The following is a 17,910-nucleotide window of genomic DNA, read 5'->3' on the forward strand; positions in this document are numbered from 1 at the left end:
ACTTTCTATGCCTTGTCTTTAATTGATTGCTTAAATTAATTAATTTTTTTTTTTATCTACTTTACTTGATTAATTTGAGAAGGGTAATTAATTTTAATTTTATAGGTGGAAACTCCATCAGATCCTCAGTATTTGCCATCCTCTTTGGTGTCATCCTTTGTATCAGAGGATCCTCAGACTGCTACTCCAGTCACACCTGCTGCTGATGAAGACAGTTTAAGTCAACAACCTTCAACTAATGACTCTAGTGATGATCGTTTACCAACTCCGGATGGGAGCCACCTCAGTGTATGTATTAAAATTATATCTATATCATGTTTTGTAGTTTTTGTTAATTGGTAGTGCTAATAATTTTACTGGATTTCTGTATTTAGCAAGTTACATCTTTGAGTAAGATACTATCAGTTGAAACAAAAACCGTTTCTCTAGTGTAAACCTCTTTAAATTGAATGTAGAAGTATGAAGTTTTATCACCTCCATATTGTTTACATTTCACTCAGTAGGACTATTCATATACTTGTGTTACTTTGTGGGCATTCACGCTGCTGGTATTATGCATGACTGAATGCTCAATTTTTTTGTGTGCATGTGTATTTTTTTTTTTTATTAACATGCATGCTGGTAGGACATAAAAATGTTTTTTTTTTTATTTTATTTTAGCTTTTATGACCTGCTGCAAACATCAAGAAATGCAATCTAAGTGTTATTTTGCTTCCTTTAGGTTGTTACTAGACCCTCTGGCGATAGCTGGCAGCCCCAGTCCCAGCCTTCATCCTCCTCCTCTTCCTCCTCTGCCCCTCATGTGCAGGTACCTAGGTGTGAGAGGACTTCCCCTTCTACCTATTCCCCTCCACATACCCATTTTAATGCAAGTGTATCACAAAATGTACAGACAAACACAAAAGAACATATAATTCCAAGAAAAAAATTGACTGAGAAATGGCGTAAAAGGTCAAAGTCTCCAAATATTATTATTCCCACAAGGGCTAAGAGTTTTAGTAACTTATTAACCCCGGAAGATCATAGTAGCAGAAACCCTCATTCTCCTAGTGAAAATGTTCCTTTGATTAATGTTGAATATGAAGAAGATACCATTTATAAGAAATGGAAAGGAAAAAGAACAGCATCAATTGGACATGAGTTTCATACAAGTGTTTCCTATGATGCTGATTCTGATGAGACATTTGAAAGTCAATGTCATATTCAAAGAAAGAGTCATGACCGTCCTCCTCTATCTTCATCACTAAGATCAAATGATTCTCACCCTCATTTATCAAGAAGTCAAAGCCGTGAACGTCCTCCCTCTTCTCCATTATCAGTAAAATCTCCGAATTCACCAAAATCTCAGGGAACATCTAACAAAATCAGCCCTATTCCCCCACCAATTCCTCCAAGAAATAAACTTTTAAAATCAGCTCTGAAAAATAGTAACAGCATAAACTGGCTTGATCAAAGTAGTAGCATTGCCGACTTAGGAAGTTTATTTGAGGAAGTAAAGCAGTCTAGAGAGGCATTGCATAAGTCTAGAGAATCACTGCAAAAGTCGAGGGAATCACTTCATCACTTAGTTGATAAAAGTAGTTTGAGTGTTTTCAATCCTTTATCTCGTACAAAAAGTGTGTCTCACATTCAACATGTGGGGTTAAGTGCTCCAAGAGATTCTGGATTATCACATTCTACATGGGAGTTGAGTGAACCCAACAATGCCTCTCAATTTTATCCTTTGCGCTCTGCTAGCAGTGTAGATCCCCAGAACAGTATGTATTCTGCTACTTTTGGCTCTAAACCAAGTCCGGCTATGAGACGCTTAACGAGGCAGGACAGGCATCACAGTGTACATGAAGATTCTGTTTATCATACTGTACATACTCCATCTCATGCAAGTGGATCAAGAAGAATAAAATCATCTCAATATCCTGCAACTCTTCATCCTCCTGTATTCCAAGATGATGTTTACTATACTATACAAGGAGGCACTGGAGTGACTCATCATTATCAGAAAGAAGACCAGTCATGGCCTAGATCATCTTCTCCAAGACCAAGATACAGACAACGTTACCCATCCAGTTCTAGCAGTGAAGAAGGGTTTGAAGATGATATTTCCGTTTATGAGCCACTTCAAGAGCCTCCCTCTGGAATGTTATCTCCTGAGGTTTATAATCCACACTGTGCTTCTGAAGCAATACAAATTTGCCCACAGTCTCCCAAATATAATCGTTACCACCAATCTTCACCACCGCATTCATATTATTATCGATCGTCACCCCCACGTAGTCCAAAATATCATACTTTTTCTCCCTCTCCTAAATCTGCTCACCAGTATCTTCCTCCTGTCCATCATAGCCAAAGTCATAGCCATATGATACATTCAGGTCCCATTCCAACATCTCATTGCTGTCAGTCCTCTCATTACCCACCTGCCTGCATGCCCCCTAGCTCGTCTCACCCCCACAGTATTCGACCGTGGGCTACGTCCTCAGCCCAGCTTGACATGTACCATTCGTACACTTGGACCGTAAGTTCCCTGCACCCGGTTAAGTTTGGGATGCTCTGGGATAATCTTGCTGTAAGTGTGGGCTCATGCACTTCCCATGCTCTCTATTTTTCTACTCTGGCTATTCATATCCTAGAAATTAGTATTAACTTGGTATTTTAGTCATAGTATTCTTATACAGCACTGCACCAAAATACCGAGTCTGAAGCATCAACTCGTATGTGGGGAGCGGTGACCTGTCTCTTCTTATTTGGTTGAAAAGATCTGGAAAAAATGGAATTTTAATCAAATTTATTTCTTTGCTTGCCTCATGTTCATATTGCTTCTCTCTGGAAACTTGGCTTTATCAACATTTACCCCTAAAACTAAAAATATTCCTGTTTTCTATCTATTGAATTTTGCCTTTAGTAAAGTCATGAGACAGTATAGATGTTAATGGATACCATCAATAGCTTGTTCAAGCCACAGATTCTTTGTCTTTTAAGTTTTGAAGTCAAAACTATTCCCTATCGTCTTTACACCACAAGTCAGTGGGGGAGGAGGGTGGGCATGTATAGATTTTAATTTTATTATTACAATTGTTTTTATATCTATGAACCTCCCTCAATTTTCATATTGCTAGTTCCCACACACTGATGGAGGTGGGTTCCTAGTGAAGGAATGAGATGTGCCATTTATAGTTTGAAAACCAGAATAACTAATATTCTAGACTTGCATGTAGTTTACTTTAGATCACTGGAAAAAAATCATCTCAAAATACATTTTGAAAAACTTTACAGGACTCCAGATTGTTTCCTAATTACCTACTGTATTTGCATAAGACCTAACACCATGTAACTAAAATTAAATTTTTTAAATTAGGAAAATTATAATTAATTAGAGAAAAACTGGTTTTAGATCACATCACCAACAGCCTCTATATGAGCCAAGTCTAGCAATCTAGATAACAAAACTGAATTCTTCAAGATAATAGTCTTTGTATGCTATTGAACTGCTGCCAAAATCCTTTCCAAAGAAATATTTCTTAAAAAATTAAGGGAAGTAGAATAATATCATGTACCTTCCATCACCGAGATTAATTCTTAATGACATTCCATGACTAAACTTTCAATAAGAAAAGACTGCATTTTTGAACAAGATAATTTGGAATTCTAGTCACCCCCAAAAATTAGGAACACTATCTCTAATGTTTGCAGTATTGTCTAAATAATATTGATGGCTCTTACTGACTAAAGAAATCTATTTTCTGATGTAATGCTCACATATTTTTTTATTTTTAGCTCTGGCAAAAGAGATATCATCATCTGTTCCCAAACCCCTACCATAGACTTTAGTACTTATAGATCACTCATATACATGTAGATGAAGCCTATGTTAACAGAAAAGGTACTTGAGCCATTTGATCTTTAATCAGTAGATTTTTCAAAGGTTCATATAACATGAACCTTTCAAATATTGTAAAACAACAGTAATATCTCTTATACAAAGGTACCACTGTACATCCAAATTTGCCCCCCCCCCCTTCTTTCTTTATAATAAAAGCTCTAAACACATTTCTTATTAGTAGTATTATTATTACATGCTAAGCTACAATGCTAGTTGGAAAAGCAGGATGCTATAGTCCTAGGGGCCCCAATAGGAAAAAAAGCTCAGGGAGGAAAGGAACCAAGGAAAAAATAAAATATTTTGAGAACAGCATCAAAATAGGTATTTCCTATATAAACTATAAAAACTTAAACAAAACAAGAGAAAAAGAAATTAGAATAATGTACCCGAGTGAACTCTAACCCAAGATGGTGAAAGACCTTGGTACAGAGGCTATGGCACTACCCAAGACAAGGAAACTAGGGTTTGATTTTGGAATGACCTCATAGAAGAGCTGCTTACCATAATTAAAGAGCCTCTTCTACCCTTACCAAGAGGAAAATAATCACTGAACAATTACAGTGCAGTAGTTAATCCCTTGTGTGAAGAAGAATTGTTTGGTAATCTCTTGTCAGGTGTGAGGATAGAACAATCTGTAAAGAATAGGCCAGACTATTAGGTGTAGGCAAAGGAAAAGTGAACCATAACCAGAGGGAAGGATCCTATGTAGTACTGTTTGGTCAGTCAAGGGGACACCATAACTCTCTAGTAGTAGTATCTCAATGGGTGGCTGGTGTCTTGGCCAACCTACTACCTACTACCAGGTAAGAACTGAAAGGGACAAATGTACTGAATTTGATCTATTCATAAGAATAAAAATGTACTATTGAAAACTAGCTTGTCAATGACACATTTCCTCTAGATTTCCACCAGTCAAAATAATAATTTTTTCTTGACTATAGATTATTAGTAGACTGTGTAGAGCTGAAAAAAAAACATTATTGGTAGATTGTAAAGAGAGCAGCAAAAACATATTGTTTCTAGGAATACAGTGAATGGTCTCCTTTTGGTTAGAAGTAGCAACAGCAGCATGGATGGGTTTAGATTAATCACCTCTTGTGGCCAGAATGGGGCTACCGTTGGCCCTCAAGCTGTTGTAAAAGTTCTGAACTTTTTATCATCAGTCAAATTATGGTGAACAGTGGAAATCCAGATTTGACTATCTTTGTATTAGGCTATCCACCTTTCATGTTAAGAGATCTGGAACTGGTGAACAAAATAATTCCATCTTTATTCAGTGATGTTGAAACTAGTCTTGTTTCAATCAATCACACCATTTCCAAATTTCTAGACTTACTGGTAGAAATAGAGACCATGTGTTTGGAAGAATCCGACTTTAACTTCTTAACTGATCTAATAAGATTTTCAATATTCTCAGTATAAATGAGGGAGAAGGTTGGCAGAACAATGGTTTGATTTTGGATGGCCTTCTAGAAGAGCTGCTTACCATAGCTAAAGAGTCTCTTCTACCCTTACCAAGAGGGAAGTAGCCACTGAACAATTACAGTACAGTAGTTAATCCCTTGGGTGAAGAAGAATTGTTTGGTAATCTCTGTGTTGTCAGGTGTATGAGGACAGGAGAGTCTGTAAAGAATAGGCCAGACTATTCGGTGTATGTGTAGGTAAAGGGAAAGTATACTACAGTTCACGTTCCCTTTACCTACACACCTACACTACAGAGAAGGATCCAATGAAGTTCTGTCTGGCTAGTCAAAGGACCGCCATGACACTCTAGCGGTAGTATTCCAACCCGTGATGAGCTAATAGCTGGGCACATTTGCATCCAAAACATAAAGCTACCGATTAGCTTTTGCTGAAACTTAAAGATGCGTTGCTCCAAAGGATTCCTACGGTATGAAACGACATCCATTTATGAAACTAAACTGTGCCTTAGAGCACTTCAGGGAGTGGAGGGACATTTTGATCAAGGCTACCAACTCAGTCTTCTGCTTCACAGTCTAGGTGTCTAAAAGAGCAGCTAGAATAGTAGGAATGTGACAGTTTCGTAGCATACTAATGTACTGTGCATCATTATAGCCTTTATTGACTGGAACTCTATGGTTCGAAATAGGACAGGTTAGTTCTGAATTACTGCCTTTAATTGAAAACTCGCTGGCCTTCAGAGATTTCACAAAAGAAGCTGAAAAAGTAAGAGCTTTTGAAGCTCACCACTATTAAAAGTTATTTGGTAAGTGCTGTATTAGAGTTTGGTACTGTTCCAAACATGAGGTACAGAGAATTCAGATAATGATTGCTAAAAGAAGACATCTTGAAATGCACTTAAAAATCAAAATTTTAATAATCTAGAGTTAGGGCCTATTGAAAATCCAAAGCTGACACTGAGACTGGAAAGGCAAAGGATCTGTGGCTTGAACAATCCATTGGTGGTTGCCGTTAACCACTAGATTGTCTCAAATTTACTAGAGACAAGTCTTTTAAAAGATATAAAAACTGGAAATTCTTTAGTTTAATGGGTAATGTTGATAAAACCAAGTTTCCAGAGCGAAGCAATACAGTATGAACATTAGGGGAGGTTCATAGAAATAAATGTCAAGCATGAAATTGATAAAGAAATAACAATGATATACTCTATGCATGTTATGGCTTAGCATTAAACTCGTAAGATTTTAAAGGATATTTATAATATTTACATTACAGTGTCAACAAATCACAATGTTAGGGGAAAACCTTATAGGTATATGAATCATTCATATAAAAACTGATTGCTATTAATGATGGTACCTTATGGTTTCCATGAAATAAAGCATTCTAAAATACTCCATGCAATTGAAAATTGCTGATTGAGATTTTAATTTTACTTCCTTACTGTAACTTCAAGTCGTACAAACCTGAAGCCAGAAACTATGTTCAACACAAAAACATTTCATATTTTGTTAATGGTACAGGTAAGACTTCAAATAAATACCCTTTTCCTTCAACATACTACATTTCAGTTCTATTCCAAATCCATTAATATTCTTCAAAAAAATTATCAACCACATATTGCTATATTGTATTAGTACTATAACTTGAGCAATTCTAAAGAAAATCAGTTTGCTAAAGTTAGTTGTATTTTTATTAGTGTTATTGTTTAGAGAACCTTGGCTAAATATTTGTAGTAACCAATGTATATATGCTGAATAAAATTATGCAGTCTTTTTAAAAGACATATAATTATCAAGCTTTCTCTTGTTTTGAAATTACCTGTTTAGTATGGTGTAGAAATTTTAGCATATTTTTTGTACATAAGTGTTGTTGGGTTTGTACAGTCTTTGTCATTAAATAACTATTACTAATATTGTTTTGTAAGTAGACTCTGCATTTTTATGGTACTGCATGAATTTTGTTGTTGCCATGACAAGATTATGATGGATTTAGTCTTCAAGTAATGTGGAGTGAATAAATATGCTAGATGATGCATATAGTACATGTATTACATTATTTCTGATAGACTGAAAAATGTCTGTCAAATGCTAACAAACTAACAAAAGGGTATTGTTCTTTTGCAGCTCATGGTTCAAAAATAACACACTAACAAGCAGTCTTTTTTATTTGAAAATAGAATAGACCATAAAGTAGTATATTGCACCTGTTATTTTAATAGGAATAAGGGCAGTTTAGCTTTCTATAAACTGTTTTATGTCTTCACCGTACAGTATATTTAAAACTTGATTGAAATAATTATGGTAATTTTTCAGTGGTGTAAACTTTGACTAAAAAAGGAAAAGTTTATTTAAGAGAAAGAAATTCCTGATTTTAGTTTGAGGACTTACATTTAATTATTTAATTAAATAACCAATTGAAGAATATTTCATGTCAGAGTAAAAAATTCTAACCAAAACTACTTTTTTAACTAATTTTTTTCCTCTGAAATAGTTCTGAATTGAAATTACACCTTTAAGTTTCACTTCTTGCAATCTTGGGTGCCTGTTGGATATTTGAGGACAGTATGGAAGCATCAGTACTTGTGTTACTCTGTCTTAAGCAACTGAGAAGATGGCCAATGACTCATTTATTAAATGTTTTTAAGAAATGTTTTCTTAATACAGGAAGAAGAATTAATGGATACTTTGAAGAATGACTTTGAGGACTTGTCCGAGGATGATGACAGCTTCCAGCAACTAATTTACAAGTAATTACTTTTAGGTTATAATTTTTGTAATATTGGTACGAAAACATGAGAAATCTACCTTTTAAAGCACCTAGTTGTAGGCATGTCCATTTTGTTAAAAATACTGAAGCTTGGGTTAACAGTTATACAGTAGTGAATATTGACATTACTTTACTGTTATCCGTGTATTTTAGGCAAGAACATGAAGAGGCTGAAATGAGGAGGCGGCATCAACAAGAAAGAGAAGCATTCAGAGTGCTTCGTAAGCAGCGTACACAAAACAGAAGGCCTCAGAGCTTACGTTTAGTGAATTCTCCTGGGCCTCCTACACCTGTTACGACACCAACATCGCCTCATTATCACATAGAAACATCTCAAGGGGAAAGTACTGAGCATCCAGGAGGAACTGGACATGGGACTAACATTTCAACTGATAATTTGGGTGATGCATCTAGTAATGCCATGGCATCTGGAAAAAAAGGGCGCACAATATCTGAAGACATGCTACAGTTAGTTCAAAATTTAGGCACCCCTCGTCCAACGTTTAGACCTGTAGGGAAGATGACCCTTAATCAGATGAAGGCCCTTCAGAAATCCTCAGCTACAGTGCCAGCACTAGGGCAGAGGCCGGTATATCACAGTGTAGGAGTAGCAGCTGCACCCTTCCACAGTCAGTTCTTCTCCTCAGCATATAACACATTCCCTTATTCATGCCAGCAGCGGCTGCCAGATGGCTCTGTAGCGACTACGTCACAGACAGAGGAAGCATCAGGAGTTCCTTCAAGCACTAGCAGCAGTGCCAGTAATTTGCAACAGCCACCTGTAACTAGCGCTTCTTGGGCTAATTGGCAGCAGCAGCAACAGCAGTAGGTGTGGCTAACATTCCAAGCTCCCACTCAGGGACAGGAACTTGCATCTGTGATCCTGTATTTTATACTGTACTCACGTGAAGGACTTCCAGGCAACAGCTCTTGAAACTGTGCATGTGCAAATGGGAGGGATTTTTTTTCTCTTTGTGATATGGATTCAATACTGGGTATTGTCCATTGTAAAGGGGTTGAATACAGTGTTGCATTGTTTCCAGTGCTTGTTGTAGGAGTTCCTAACTAGTCATTTAATAGAAAGAATGAATATACTACTGGTTTTTGTTAAAATTCAACATTAAATCATATCAAAATTTAAATTAGTCATCCATTGTGTTTTTATTAGATTTGACTAGGTTTATTGTTTGCTATAGTAATCATTTTTTTTATTACTACTATAGTTCCATGACTAAGAACAAGTGTATCTTTAATTACGTAATTTGATTATTCATAAAGAAACACCTCCCTATGCTCATTTGTTATAAATATGAACTAGGGATAAATTGTGTATATGTTGTATTATATGTACATTGACAGTTGTACAGTGAGGGGATGGGAAAGGGACTGTGATAAGTACTGGTGTAGAAAATCAGAGAAGACTAGGCTCAGAATTGGAGATACTGCATATCCTATCCAAGTGTTTTTAGGCCAAAACTGATGAGTCTTCCATCAAATATATGGAGGAATCGCACATTTAAATGTGTGGATAGTGGACCGTGTGTGATAGTGCCTATAAGTGATAAGGTCAAGTTACTGAGCCAGTGTCCTTCAAGATCTTTCTATCCAGGCTTCTCCAAATAGTGATATGATAATGTATCAGCCTAGCCAGAATTATTTTCCATTTTTTATTGCACACAATGCATTGCAATAGCAGTGGTTTAGGGTCAAGGCCAATATATTGTATTAATATTGTGATTGAATTTGGTGCTACTGCCCTTTGTATGTGCAGTATGTTTATTTGGGAGTTTATTCATATTTAGATGAAAATGCTGAATTGATATTAAAATCTTTTGAGTGAAGGATTATATTCAGTTGCTTAAGGTGTAAGACTCGGCCAAAGTAAGGATGGAGGGGGTTGCTTTTCTAATTAAGAATTAAAAAATATTTTTGGCAAATTAAAATGTGTGCATCACATATACTATAAGCATACATTATCTTGTACCATCACAAAGTTGGAGCATGAATTTTTTAAAATTAAACTCTATTAGTTTTTTGCAGTGTTAGTTCAGTTAAATATTTAAAAGGTACATCATAAATTGGTAACATGAAATTTACATGTAGGTTGATTCTGTCAATCATTACTGGCCGATAGTCAGGTTTATACTAAATATAGAGCCTATACTGTACTGTTCATAGATCAAACTTGTTTATCATTAACCAGCAGTTCATACATGGCAATGGCCTTGTTGAAATGTAGTGGTTTTTTTTTTCTCTACCCTGTAGCATATATATATATATATTTGTATCGGTATATACACATACGTGTTGACTGACAGTATTGGCAAGTTACCTTTTTCCTGCTTCATATCTTGACCAGTAACCAATGTATGAACCCAACACTGGTTTGTTATGTACTTCACTGCTTATGCTAACTACCAGATAGATATCAGTCATCAGTTGCCGTGCCCACGTAAGCGCCTCACGTGCATTTCATGTCTCCATTCTTACTGCGATATTGCTATGCTTCAGCTTAGAAAACAATAAAATAGGCAAAGTAATAATCTTTTTATTGTGCCTATTATAATTATTTAATATACCTTCCTCCCAGGCATAGAAATTTATCAACAATATTAACTGAAGTTGAGTCAGGGTGGTGCTGAGCTTGTCCAATTCTGTAGGTACTGCAATTACTTTTCCTTTTTTTTTTTTTTTTAAGTAATATTGCTTTTTCTTTTATGCCTATATTTTTATTTATACTGTACATGTAATTTACAATTATATTGTAATATATTTTATATATGAAGTATTGATTTTTTTGTAATGTCAGAAGTGTAAGTTACTAAAATTTCCACTATTATTGTTAGGTTTGATTACTGTCTTTTGTGTTTGCACTTTTTAAGGGACATGGGACTCAGCACTTCTTGCCTCGGCATATGGTCTCACCTGCAGCCTGCCATGCAGTCATCTGCTAACTGAAACTACATATTAATTCCAAGAAAATCCACTTATTATATTGTGCTGTATAAATATCTTGTATAATATTTAGACATGATCAAATAAAGTGGTGCAAAATTTATAAAATTCTATCTTTTAAACCTAGAGTAGTTTGATTAAACTAGAGTAAGTTTTATCTCTATGAACCTCCCCTCATGTTCATATTGCTCCTCTCCTAAAAGTCAGTTACAGTATAATGACATTTAACTCTAAAATGACAAATTCGGAGATAATTTGTATTTTTACTAACCATACAAACCTTAGCTATTTACATTGGGTTTACCTTTTAGCGTAGCTGAAATGGCGAGCCATTAGAATTTAACGAGGGTGTATTACCCCCGCGCTAGTTAGCAGGGGGGTAGGGGAGTGGTAGCTAGCTACCCCTTCCCCCCCTCACACACCGATGAACTGCTTCACTTCACTTAGAGGTAGGACTTGTCTTGGGGGACAGGGCTGGCGGGCAAATATATGTAAATAGCTAAGGTTTGTATGGTTGGGAAAAATACAAATTATCTCCGAATTTGTCATTTGTTCCATAACCGAAATACAAACCATGCTATTTACATTGGGTGACTAACCCCTTAGGAAGGATGGAAAGTCCCCAGCCATACTGGCTTTGGCTTACCCGGGAACTCAGAATCCGAGTGAGTCGCACTCGAGAAAAGGAGTCCCTGCACCTCACAAGTTCCTTGCTCCGCAAGGAAACGTGTGGCCTACATAAGCTTGTGTGTGAAGGAAGAAAGTGTGACCCGTCCTAGGCAGCTGACCTGGAGTTCCAGAAGGACCCCTGGGTTAGGACGTTCCCAATACCACCTCGTCAGGGTATGGGGGACGCAACAGTATTGTTTCAATACTCGGAACACAAGGAAGCATGGTTTACCCGCAGAGGTTTGAGGTCAGCTATGCAGAGACCAGGATGCTGCTTCCCCAGTAGAGGGAACGATGAAGAAAGAAGTAAGGGCCAGACATACTTCTTTCATTCATGCAGTCTAAAACCTGCTAACAATGCCCTCAACCTTCTGCTACCTGTCCAAAAAGGAGCCTGAGGTTAGACCAGCTGTTGTGTAGCCACCACAGAGCAATAGAAACGTATCGATACCCCTGTGGGTCATGTCCTGCAGGAAGCGGGCTGCGAAGGTCATTAGACGCTTCCAGACTCCAGCTTGTAGCTGCGTCACAGAGTAGTTCTACTCGAAGGCGAGGGACGTTGCGATGTATCCGACATCGTGCTGTAGGGCGACGTGACGGGGGATTGTCTGGATTCAGGTCAAGATGAATGCCCTTGAGTCCGAGCTGAAAAGGTATACTGGTGACTCTCCCCTGTGTCCTTCCTGTGCTCCCAAACCGGCTTGCATGTGAGGACAAACTGCAGCTGTTCTCAAAGATAACTCCTCGGTTCCTTTACTGGCAAGGAGGAGAAGGTCTGGGTCATCTGGTACAGAACGGAGACACAAAATCTTGAAGGAGTCGAACCGAAGATCCGGGACTCCAAGATTCTGAGTCTAGAAAACAACTCAGGAGCAAACCTGAATGTTGCCTCCCCCTATTCTCTTGAAAAGGCGGAGTCATACGAGACCATGAAGATTGCTTACACACTGGCCGAGGCCAGAGTGAGCAGGACCACCGTCCCCCAAGATGGATTACGATCAGAGGCCTGACGTAATGGTTCTTGAGAAGATCTCTTAAGGGACTAAAGAGTCCGAACCATGCTCCATGGAGGAAGTCTCACTCCGAATGGGGCAGGTACGTTCGTAGCTTCGCATGAGCAAAGAAAGATCCCGCGGGAAGGAAAAGTCTATTCCTTTCAGCCTGAAGGCCAGGGAAAGGCTGGGCGATAGGCTTCACTGCCGAGAGCGGAAAAGAGTTTCCTCCCACCGAAAAGCAATAACTCCGTTATTGCTGGAGTAGAGGCCTCAAGGGAAGAGGTATCTCTCCCACGACACCAACCACAGAAGACTCTCCACTTCAGTTGGTAGATCCCTGCGGATGACTACCGCAGGTGACGCGACCTCCGCTCCGCAACTGTTGCGGGTTGTCTCTTCTTGAGCAGGCGGCGTAGTGTCTCCAGGCGTGAAGCCGAAGCGATGCAACGGCTCGTGGAAGATGTTGAAGGTTGGTTGTTTGAGTAGCCTGTGCCGTGGAAGAAGTTCTCCCGGGAGTTCCGTCAGGGGATGCAGAGGGTCCGGAAACCGTTCTGCGTATAGTCGCAGCGGAGCTCTCAGGGCCATCGAAAGGTTGACAGACAACCTGGTCTTGTTGAGACCCCTTCTCAACAGACAACAATGGTGGGAAGACGTAGGCATCGATGTTGTCCCACCGTCACCGGAAAGCATCTTGCCAAAGAGTCTTGGGGTCTGAGACTGGGGGGAAGAACAGCGGAAGCTTGAAGTTCCAGGCTGTCGTGATCAGGTCCCCCAGGCCAGGACTTGCTGGTTACTAGAGGCCAAAGACCCCCAGGTACTCTCTATCTGTGAGGCTCTGCTCAGATTGTCGGAGAGAACATTCCTTTGCCCGGAATGAGCGAGCCGATAGTGGTATTGAGAGGACTTCGGATCATCTCAGTATCTCTACTGCAAGATGCAAAAGTATGAAAATGCGCCTCCCTGCTGGTTGGAATACGCCAGTACCATGAAGTTGTCGCGCACGGAGCGACTCGGCAGGATCTGTAGGATCTGTAGAAGGGCCAGACTACGGCCTCTAAGCCTACCTGAATGATGAGGAGGTACCCTTCAGGTCCTAACCATACGCCTGAACCAGAACATGGGACGCCCCCTTTTCTTTGACGAGTCCGAGAACAGCGTCAAGTGCGGGGAAAGGACGAGAATATCCACTCCCATCAAGAGGTTCCATAGGTCAACACCCATTGCAGGTCTAAACGTTCCGCTGGTCACATAGGGGCCAGAAAGTCCGGTTAATCGTTGCTTTGATACCACCGGAACTTGGGCCGCCACACAGGGAACTTATCCTGAGGCGACCGTTCGGGACTTAGACGGGTCAATGAGGAAAAGAGACCCAGGAAACGTTCCAAGATAGGGCTGAAAGCTCTGCTTGACTGAGAACAGGTACTACGACTCTCAGCCTTGCCACAGTCAACTGAAGTGAAGGCTCGGAAAAGGAGTCAATATCATGGCTAGATACTCCAGATGTTGAGGCAGAAGTAGAGAAGGCTCCAACCAAATTACCATGATCCCTCACTCTTGGTAAAGTCCCGGAAGCTTGGCCTGGTGTTGAAGAAGGTCGAACCCGAGACTACCGGAGTTGGCCAGACCTCCAAAAAGCAAAGGAGGCGGGAGCCTGCTCCTGAGTGGCCAAGAGGAAAGCAGGGAGAGTTCTCTGGTGAAAAACCTGCGATGCCACGGCCGGATCGCCACACCGCATCTTAAGCCGGAATACCTGTAGTCTAGGCTGAATTCCAAGAGCTTCCTGGAATATGGATGGAATGGAACCTGGAAGAGCCCGTCCTTCCGATCCAGGGCATAAGGAGTCCTGCAGTCTCGTTACCAGTCTGATCGACTCTGCTGTTCCACGCTGGACGAAGTTTGTTCGACAAACTTGATCAGAGCTGAGAGGTCGACGACGGAACTCCCGTCTCAGATGCTTTCCTACGAGAAAGGATCGACTGAAGAAGCCGGGGGGAAGCCATCGACGACCCTATGGAGGACCTTCTCCTAAGGCATGGATCCTTCTGCCCAAACGGGCAAACCTCTTGCCGACCCTATGGCATAGAGGCTCAGTGATACTGGATTCGCTGACAGTGACGGAGAGATGGTAAGAGCGAGGCGCGATATCCTTGGCTGATCACGGAGATCGTGCAGGAATCGGCATCAGGAAGCTGTTATCCGGACGAGTAACCTTAGGCATCCCCCTAGCGTGAGACCTGCAAGGGGGGGTTGCCAATCCTAGAGTTTGTGAACTCTGCCGCTCCCTCTAGGATTATGCCTCCCCGGGAGAGCCTCCCGTGCTACCTGTCCCTGACAGGAGGGGACTTCTATTGTACACCTTGTCTTAGCTGCTGTAGCCGGTCCGATAACTTAGGCTGAAGAGGCTGAATGAAAAGGCGTCGGAGGCCTGCAGGGTCTGGAAGTAAGCGCTTTGGAGGAGTGAAAACGGAATTCGACTTCCTCCGCACAACAGCTGTCCATTTCTCTGTCCTTGGGCTCAAACAAGCTCTTCCCAAGGATGGAAGAGTGTCTGAGCTTGTCGACATCCACGGATGAGACAAGCGAGAGGAAGCCCTCAGTCACTGCGTCTAGATGCTCCAACATCGAGTTTGGCCGCAAGTTCGAAACTTGGCCACGGAACGCAAAAGGTGCTTAAGCCCGAGGGGAGGAAAGTACCCATGATCTTCCTGGAGCTTCCTCGTACAAAACCTCAGGTCGCAACCGAGGAGGGAAGGGCCTGGTAAGCCCCTTCCACGAGATGGTGAAGAAGAAGGGCTAAACCAGTCACCCCTTGCCCGACAGAGAAATCTCGAAAGGAAAACTCCCTGGCAAGACCCTTCCAGGGAATGACTAGGAGGAAGGGCTAACCCAGGTCCTGGAAAGAAGAATGTTGCTCAGACCTCCCTGAAGATTCTTCCTGCTCTTGCACGTGCCATGCTCTGCGTTTACGGGGTGAAGACCGTGTTCTGGAAATACGCGCTCCAGGAGACTCGCCAGGCTGGCCGTGTTGCAAAACCCCGACAGGAATCGCGGTCGCAATCGCCCTGGCGCTGGCGCGATGGTAAATCGGTGGTTCGCGCGTGGGCGGACGTGGAAGCGCCCGTGCGCGGGCACGCAGGAGCGCAGACGAAAGTGAGCGAGGGAGCGCAGAAGGAGGGCGAGCGTGGTTGGAAGGGAGAGAGCTGGCGGTCGGAATCCGATAGTTCACAGGCGAGCGATGACACGTAGGCAAGCAATGGCTACTGCAGGAATCGAGCTGGCGCTTGCGCGATGGAACACCGTTGGTTCGCGCGCGGGTGAACATTGGAGCGCGTAGGCGTGCGGGCACGTGGGCGTGTGGTCGCCCAGGCACGTGGGCCCGCGGGTGAGCGCAGGCGGCCGGGAGACCGACGGCGCGTCGGCGCATCGGCGAGCGACGGCGCATCGGCGAACGACGGCGCGTCGGCGAGCGATGGTGCGTTGGCGAGCGGTGGTGCGTTAACAAAACGCTAGCGCGCAGGTGAAGGAAACCTTTTAGCCAAGGTCTGATAGATCGTGGGCAAGAGGGCGAATCGTTAGTGCGCATCGCGCTAATCAGAAGGTGCGCAGGTGTGAGCTGTCAATCAGGCGATCCTGGACGGTCAGGAAAAACCGTTGGCATCCATTGGTGCGTGGCAGGAAAGGGCACGCAGATGTGTGCTGGTGATTGAAGAAAGCTGGCGCACAGAAGGACAGAAGTAAAGGTGAGCGCTGGCGAGCAGGAGGAAGATCTACGGCAAGACTCAGCTACCGGGGATCGTGGTCCACAGCAGGCGAGCGCTAGATCGCTACTGATGGTGTCCAGGGGACCTGTAATGCGTGGAAGATCGATGGTGATCGTTAACGCGCAGGAAATCGCTGACGAGCAGGTGAACGTTGACGCGTCTGTGGTTGCTGGCGAGCTGGTGATCGCTGGCGAGCAGAAGGGCGACGCGTGGAATCCTGTGCGTACAGTAGTTTTAGAAGCACGCGTAGGCGACCGCGAAAGTTGCTGCGCTGGAACAGGCTGATGAGCCGGATCGCGAGGGCGAGGAGAAGAAGAGTCCTTGCCCAAGATCTGAACCGAAGTTCTAGGTCGCGCGGGCGAACGTGGGCGCACAGGGTGCGTATCAGGAACTGGAAGCGCAGGTGCGCTCTGACGGGCAGGAGATCTAGAGCGCTCAGGCAACCGATGGCACGCAGGGCGCACAACAGGAACAGCATTATGTTCGGAGTCCTCAGGAGAGCACTGGCAAGCAGTGGGGCAATGATCATCAGGAGAGCGCTGACGAACAGGGAACGCTGACGAGCAGAAGAGCGCCTGTGCGCTAACACTGGAGAAGGGCGGGCAGGGGAACCCTCACGCGCAAGGGAAGCACCCACACCGTGGGAAGCAACCCTTTGCGCTGAAGGGACCGTTGCCCGTCGGATGACGAGGTCAGACTGCTGTCCATCTGCACCAGGGGCGGAAGGTCTGGAAGGCGTTGGAGATCAATCCCCGGAGAGATCTCAGGAGGTAGGAGCTGCAGGCTGCATACGAAGAAGATTCAAAAAGGCACCTCTTAGCACTCTTATAGGGAGACGGGAGGCCCTTACGACGTGGCGGACGGTGAGCCTTATGGCGAAGGCGGCCAACAGCAACAACAGCAAAAGAGTCCTCCGAAGAGGAGTCTCTATGAGTGTACTCCCTCGCGAATGAAAGAGAAACACTTCGTAGAAAAGACGGATCAGTCAGTGACCTAAAAAGAGCAATCCTTCGAAGAGGGGCTCCTGCAGTTGCCCAGCCCCTTGAGCAAAACTGCAGGTGCGACTGCTCAGCACCAAGAGCATAGTCGCACGAAATAAAAGCAAGAGGAGAACCCTCCCAAAGGGAAAAAAACTCAAGCCTGGACAGGAAAACTTCCCCCTGAAGGAAAGTTACCCACCCAAGGAGGCGAGCCTCCTGAGTGTTCTAAAATGAACTGGAGAGCTGTCAATCGTCATGGGAGTACTTCCAGGAGAAGGAGACACGCCCCTGACGAAGATCTATAGGGGAGGCAGCAACAGCAGAATCCCCAGGCCTCAACAAGACAGCTTACACCGTTGTCACATTACAGAAACGAACTAGATCGTTAACTGTGAAAAATAAAACAAAAATCATTAGTTACCATTCTTTCCCCCGGGAAGACTCCGAAGAGGAATCCCGAGGGAAAAGAACACAAGAAT

The 17,910-nt window shown here is 42.6% G+C and overlaps 1 protein-coding gene across 17 annotated transcripts in view; it reads left to right on the top strand.

Moving 5' to 3' along the window:
• Nucleotides 1–10,023, top strand: part of LOC137620550 (serine/threonine-protein kinase WNK1-like) — a 524,046-nt gene extending 514,023 nt beyond the window's left edge. For 16 of the 17 annotated variants that reach the window (XM_068350804.1, XM_068350794.1, XM_068350795.1 and 13 more), the window contains 4 exons: nt 106–288; nt 722–2,515; nt 7,969–8,051; nt 8,225–10,023. In XM_068350804.1, coding sequence (XP_068206905.1) covers nt 106–288; nt 722–2,515; nt 7,969–8,051; nt 8,225–8,900 — 2,736 coding nt within the window. In that variant the 3' untranslated portion in view covers nt 8,901–10,023. The remainder of the gene's footprint in view (nt 1–105; nt 289–721; nt 2,516–7,968; nt 8,052–8,224) is intronic. The other variant, XM_068350805.1, reaches the window with a different exon arrangement.
• Nucleotides 10,024–17,910: the final 7,887 nt, after the last annotated feature.

Source organism: Palaemon carinicauda, chromosome 27, assembly GCF_036898095.1.
Source record: "Palaemon carinicauda isolate YSFRI2023 chromosome 27, ASM3689809v2, whole genome shotgun sequence".
NCBI classification, from domain to species: domain Eukaryota; kingdom Metazoa; phylum Arthropoda; class Malacostraca; order Decapoda; family Palaemonidae; genus Palaemon; species Palaemon carinicauda.